General features: G+C 47.4%; 1 protein-coding gene across 1 annotated transcript; it reads left to right on the top strand.

Annotated features, from left to right (window-relative positions):
• The first annotated feature begins 4477 nt into the window (after positions 1–4477).
• On the top strand, positions 4478–6940 carry LOC112270830. Its single transcript, XM_024459177.1, has one exon. The coding sequence runs from the start codon at positions 5243–5245 to the stop codon at positions 6728–6730; it is 1488 nt and encodes a 495-aa protein (XP_024314945.1). The 5' UTR covers positions 4478–5242; the 3' UTR covers positions 6731–6940.
• The last annotated feature ends 290 nt before the right edge of the window (positions 6941–7230 follow it).

The raw sequence follows: 7230 nt of genomic DNA, 5'->3' as shown, positions 1-7230 counted from the left end.
AGTTTATTTGCCGTGAGATATCCCAACTTGCCCCGGATGAGAAGGTGAGCGAGACTCGGATGAAGAGAATCATCATCCACGGTCTTAGACCCGAATACAATGGGTTTATGGCTGCGGTGATGGGATGGCCTACTCCACCTTCAGTAGTGGAGTTGGAGAATTTATTGGTAAATCAAGAGGAGTTAGCTAAGAAGATGGGGAGCATAACCATAAAGGAAGAAGAGGAGGCACTTTTCACTAAGAAGAAGAGCCCACACCAAAAACAATGGAAGCCCAAGCCTAAGTGGACAGAAGGTGGGAAAGAACATCCAAAGGAGAGAAGCAACTCTTCAGGGGGAGACCAACGAGAAAGACAAGGACCAAAATGGTACGAGAAGAATGCAAGGAGACCAAGTGATGGATGCTTCAATTGTGGCAAGGCAGGTCACTTTGCTCGAGAATGCCGATTTCCAAGGAGGTCAAATGATGGATGCTCCAATTGTGGTAAGAAAGGTCACCTTACTCGAGAATGTCGATATCCAAGAAGGCGTTATGAAGGGAATGTGGCCACCACAAAAGAGAAAGAGGAGATCACTCTAGAAGCATCCATGAGCGAAGAAGAATGGGACGCCAAAGCTGGATACTCTCAAGAGGTTGACATAGAAGACTTGGAGGAAGACATGGAGGTGCCAGCCCTTGCAATGGATGAAGAAGAGTTGGAGGAAGATATGGAGGCACCAGCCTTTGCGATGGATGAAGAAGAGTTGGAGGAAGACACGAAGCCACCAGTCTTTGCAACGGATGAAGAAGAGTTGGAGGAGGACATGGAGGCGCCAGCCCTTGCAGCAATCAAGGATCCAAAAATCAACTATAAAGATGATTGGATCGTTGATTCTGGGTGCTCCAACCATATGACTAATGATGACAACAAGCTGCAAGATATGACCGAGTACAAGGGAGGAAAAATGGTGCTGACAGCTAACAACTCCAAGCTATCGATTTCCCATGTTGGAAAGACAGCCGTTCCAAGGTATGGTACTCAACAACTCCAACTTGAGAGAGTCTATCACGTCCCAGGTTTGAAGAAGAATCTGTTGTCAGTACCTCAACTGACAGCAGAAGGGAAGTATGTTCTGTTTGGTACACAAGAAGTAGCAATCTTCAGAAGGCTCAAGGTGATCGGCACACCCATCATGGAAGAGAAAAAGAGAGACTCACTCTTTGTGCTCTCTGCTGAGTCAGCATACGTAGACAAGACTCGGAAGAATGAGACGGCTGATCTTTGGCATGCGCGGCTTGGACACATCAGCTACCACAAGTTGAAGGAGATGATGGAGAAGCACGTAGTGAAGGGGCTTCCTGATCTTGATATCCGTACAGACATGGTCTGTGCTGGATGTCAGTATGGCAAGGCCCACCAATTGCCATACAAGGAGTCGCAGCATCAGTCAAAGGTACCTCTAGAGCTCATACACTCCGATGTCTTTGGCCCAGTCAAGCAAATATCACTTGGAGGCATGAGATACATGGTGACCTTCATCGACGACTTCTCAAGGTACGTTTGGGTATACTTTATGAAGGAGAAGTCTGAGACCTTTATGAAATTTAAGGAATTTAAGGATATGATAGAAGGTGAACTCGAGTATAAGATACGGTGCCTACGCACTGACAATGGGAGAGAATATTTATCCAATGAGTTCACCATCTATCTCAAGAAAAATAAGATAAAAAGGCAGTTAACTTGCCCTAATACTCCACAACAAAATGGAGTAGCGGAGCGCAAGAATCGTCACCTTGCGGAAACTTGTCGGAGTATGTTGCATGCCAAAAATGTTCCTGGAAGATTCTGGGCCGAGTGTATGAGGACTGCAGCTCATGTGATTAATAAGCTACCACAAGTGAGGTTGGGGTTCAAATCACCACATGAGAAGCTTTGGAGGATGAAACCAGCCATCAGCCACCTCAAGGTATTTGGTTGCGTATGCTATATCTTTGTGCCAGATCACTTAAGAACCAAGTTTGAAAAGAAGGCGAAGAGGTGCATCTTTGTTGGTTACGATGATGCTCGAAAAGGATGGAGGTGTTGTGATCCAACCACAGGTAAATGTCACACCTCAAGGAACATTGTGTTCGATGAAGCTTCTTCATGGTGGTCCCCTAAGAAAGAAGAGATTCCTGAATCACCTGACGTGGAGGAGGTTATAGAAGAAGAAAGAGATCAGAAGTTAGAAACCCCAAGTGAAGGAGAAAGGAGCTCACCAAGTAAGACCAAGAGTCCGTGGAAGACTGGCATACACCAACCTGAAGAGCCACAAACCGAGGAGCATGATCAAGAACTTCGAAGATCAACAAGACCCAGGAAGCCCAATCCAAGGTACGCTAATGCTGCTCTTGCCGATGAGTCTTTACCTATTGAGCCATCTTCCTATGAAGAAGCAGCACGAGGCCCTGAGTGGCAGAAGGTGATGGAAGAAGAGATTAAGGCACTAAAGGAAAACCAAACATGGGACTTAGTGCCAAAGCCAAAGGACGTGAAGCCAATATCCTGCAAATGGGTCTACAAAGTGAAAACCCGAACAGATGGCTCAATTGAAAGGTATAAAGCTCGACTTGTGGCACGAGGTTTCTCACAGGAGTATGGACTGGATTACGAAGAAACATTCAGTCCGGTGGCAAAAATCACAACAGTTCGAGTCTTGCTTGCATTGGCTGCCAGCAAGTCTTGGGAGTTGTGGCAGATGGATGTCAAGAATGCCTTTCTGCATGGAGAACTTGACAAGGAGATTTACATGGAGCAGCCAAAGGGGTTTGAGAGCAAGAAATACCCCGAGCATGTCTGCAAACTAAAGAAGGCACTCTACGGGCTAAAGCAAGCACCAAGAGCATGGTACGGAAAGATCGGTGAGTTCTTAGTACACAATGGCTTTAAAGTTGCTCCATCAGACTCTAGTTTATTTGTGATGGCCAAGGAAGGAAGACTAGCAATAGTTCTAGTCTATGTTGATGACTTGATCATCACGGGAGATTACTCCGAGGAGATAGAAAGGACAAGGGAAAATCTCTCCGTGAGATTTCAAATGAAGGAACTTGGTGAGTTAAGACACTTCCTTGGACTTGAGGTGGAGCAAGCACACTAAGAATGGGATATTCTTAGGCCAACAAAAGTATGCGAAAGACCTTCTTAAGAGGTATGGGATGCTTGACTGCAAACCTATTTCCACTCCTATGGATCCTAACGCAAGACTTCAAGAAGACAAAGGAAAGAACTTGGAGGATGCAACCATGTATCGGCAACTGGTCGGGAGTCTTATCTATCTGACACTTAGTCGGCTAGATATTTCCTATGCCGTTGGAGTGGCAAGCCGATACATGAGCACACCAAAGAAGCCTCACCTTGATGCAATAAGGCGAATACTCAGGTATGTCAAAGGCACCTTAAATTATGGCATCCTATATAAGAAAACAAAAGAATGCCAGGTTATTGGTTACTGCGACGCCGACTATGCCGGAGATTGTGATACACGGAGATCAACCACTGGATATCTCTTCAGTCTTGGATCGGGAGCCATAACATGGTGCAGCAAAAGGCAACCTACAGTGGCACTGTCAAGTACTGAAGCAGAATATCGATCAGCGGCAGCGGCAGCACAAGAAAGCACCTGGCTTAAACAATTGATGGAAGACCTTCATCAAACTCCAAAAGATTAGGTATGGATTTTCTGTGATAACTTATCCACCATAAGGCTAGCAGAAAATCCTGTCTTCCATGCAAGGCCAATGCACATAGAGGTGCACTACCACTACATCAGAGAAAAGGTCCTTAAGGGGGAAATTGAGATGGTGCCAACAAAGACAGAAGACCAGACTGCAGATATCCTCACCAAGAGTCTCAACAAATCAAAGTTCGAGAAGTTTCGAGAAGCTCTTGGCATGGTCACCAAAGAAGCTTTGCATTGAGAGGGAGTGTTGGAGAATACAATGCAAGCTTCTAGAATGTTCTCAATATTACAAGAAAGAAGACATTACTATGGAATACTCTAGAATATAAAATAAATAAAAGAGGGAACCTTCTAGTGTTTAGATATGCATGAAGAATTATGTAGAAACTTTGGAATACTCTAGAATAGGAGTTTAAAATAAATAAATAGGAAACCTTCTAGTGCCTAGATATTTATGTAGAAGTGTGTGGAAGACTTTAGATATTTTGTATCAATGGCTAAGATTTTGACACATGTCAAAGATCCAATGGCCATGTAGTTCTATAAATAGAGGCCCTTACCTCACACCTTGTGTAGTAGAGAATAAAGAAGTGAAGAAGGTGGAGAACAAGGTGTGAGCAAGTGTAAGGTGTGTATGCTCTCTCTTGTACTAATATTCCTAAAGCAATATAGTACTACTTTGTTCATATAAGTCTCCCGGTTAGGCCTTGTTATTTCTAAGTACTTAGTGCATATAAGTTGTGATTTAACGTGAGCGGATTCGCCCGGAATCACAACGGTCTTGTTTCAACGTGAGTGGCATAGCCGCCCGGATTCAAGACTTGCTTTAACGTGAGTGGCTCTGCCGCCCGGAAGCTTGCACTAAGTAAGTAGAAATAAAAAGGGACTAATCAACTACACCAAAGTAGTTGGTATAGGTGAATAGGCCCTCTCGTAGTGTGTTAGGTCCACCTCGAATTCTCTACAATGTCAGTCCCTAACCGAGGTATCTATTTCGCCCGGACAAAACATAAACCTCCGTAAACTAAAAGAAAAACAAGTCAATAGAAGAACATAGGTCATACAGGTTGCAAACATCGGATCGATCAAATTTGAATACTCCCTCCGGTTCTAAATTGTTGTCGAAATATTACATGTGTCTAGACGCTTTTTAAGAATAGATACATCAATATTTGGACAAATTTGAGTCAGAATTTAGGATCAGAGAGGGAGTAACATTTAAGCCTAATTGTAATCTAGGAAGCGACGTCGCTGGCGAGCTCACCTGTTCAATTGGACACCGATTCGGAGATGACGGTCAGCCGCTGGAGCTCCACCTCCGCGCGCTACGATGCCGTCCTCCTCCCAAGGAGGCGAGGTAGGCCCGCTCGAGCTCGCGTGATGCGGCGGGTGGCTTCCGATTTAAAGGCAAAAGATGCCGGAAATAGAACCGATTTCTGCACCTGAATTCAGTCTCGACTCGGTATTGGATTGCAGACCGCGAATTCAGTCTCGGCTCGGAATAGGATCGCAGTTACTCTCTGGACCCCGTTATATTATGAGTCATGTTCCTCCTGACCCGTCGTACATACAGATACAGTACGAGTAGTTCCGTCTGCCCGCCCGATCCACCGTCCATGCCGAACTCTTACGTCAGGCCTTCATCCTTCCGCCCGCCGGCTGTGCCCGACCCTGCCGGCGCCTCCTGCGCCCGCGCTTGTGTCCTCCTCGATCCTGTGGGTTACCTCGTCCGCCGCGAGAACGCCACGACGGCTCAAGCCAGGACGAGCACAGGCCAGGTCGTCCAGGTGTCCTTCACCCTAGCTGACCCGCCGGCCGTCTCGTATATGTGCGTCCTCTGCCCCGGCCTCGAAGGAGACGACTTCGACGTAGAGCCCAGCGTACGCTGCGCCGATGGGCCCTTCGTCCTCCTCGCCGTCTCATTGACCTTCGATCCCAGCAGGCCCGTTTGTGGTTCGGGCTTCCGCGAGTATTTCATGTACACGGCCGGCCCAGGGAAGCCGTCGCTCAAACTGATCCCGGGCCCTCCCTGCCATGGTCCTCTGGCCTTATTGCACCGCGCCGAGCATGGCATCAGTAGCGGCCCGCAACACCACTTTGTCATCGCTGCCCTCGAGATGAACCTCAGCCACTACTCCCTGCCGGGCGCGCGGAGGATTGACTATGATCTTCACGTCTTCTCAAGCAAGAGCAACGTGTGGATCACCAAGGCGGTGACGCAGGACCCGTCTTGTGACTGGGAGAGTGCGAAAGCCCATGGCACTAGCAAGGTGATCACGCTTGGGGCTGGCAAGCTAGGCTGGGTTGATATTTGGCGGGGCATCCTGGTCTGCGACGTGCTTCACATTGACCCCGAGCCAGTTCTTCACTTCATCCCACTTCCTGACCCCATGGGGAGCAACAAGATGGACTTTTTCGACACATGTCAACGGTCCACGCGTGATGTCAATTGTAGCGATGGTTCTATCAAGTTTGTGGAGGTGGAGTTTCTGAGCGACGACGATGAGGCCAGTGATGGCGACGACGGTGAGGCCAGTGATGGCGACGACGACGGTGAGGCCAGTGATGACGACGACGGTGAGGCCAGTGATGACGACGACGGTGAGGCCAGTGATGACGACGATGAGGCCAGCTGGGACTCCCCTGAGCGCAGCTGGACGGCCACCATGTGGAAGAAGGAGACTCTTTTCGGGGACTGGCAGCCACTTCACTCTGTTGACGTTGATGACATCTCGGTGTGCGCAAGTCACTCTGATATAGTGCCTGAGCTCTGGGACGACATGACCAGGAAGCCGTCATTGGCCAAGCTGATAACTGCTTCTCCCACTCTGACATTGCTCGATGATAGTGTTGTTTACATGATGTGCAAGGCTAGCTATGAGGATCCAAGAGCATGGATGATCTCCGTTGACATGAAGACCAAGGAAATGGTACAGGTATTCCCATTTTGCGCTGATCGGGTCTGCAACGTCACTGTAAATTACCATCCATTTGCTTTCTCCAGATACCTGACTGCACCTCCGGGTACGTAGACATGCTATTTGAATCGTTCTGGTGTTGTTACAGATTGAGTTTAGTTGTACAGGAGCACTACCTATTATTTGTATATTTATGATGTGGTTACTGATTACATGCAGTCATGTAGATGACATCCCTATTTGTTTATGATGTTGCTACTGATTGCTTCTAGATACACTATCTCTTTTCATCGAGTGGGTCTTCTGTGACTTGTATATTTCTGTACTGGCAGAATTAACGATGAAATAATTCATTCTCTAGACTAGCTAGACTAGATTTGGGTTGCTTGTGAGCATGTGGTGTAAATTGACAAAGGGCTGGGGTGTGCTGCAGTCATTTTGATGTGCCGAACTGTCATTTGCAACATAGCACTGAGACTTCTAACTGACTGAAACTTCGCTTTAAACTCAAAACATCGCTTTCAAATTATCAAGGACCAGAGTTCGCGCCATCCTCCTCTTCCTCCCAGGGCAAGCAGCGACCTAACGTCCGCCATGGCGTAAATGGCCTGACT

The sequence above is a fragment of the Brachypodium distachyon genome, chromosome 1 (assembly GCF_000005505.3).
Source record: "Brachypodium distachyon strain Bd21 chromosome 1, Brachypodium_distachyon_v3.0, whole genome shotgun sequence".
In the NCBI taxonomy this organism is placed as follows: Eukaryota; Viridiplantae; Streptophyta; class Magnoliopsida; order Poales; family Poaceae; genus Brachypodium; species Brachypodium distachyon.
Note: the sequence above shows the minus strand (reverse complement) of the source record. Positions and strands in the feature narration are given on the sequence as shown.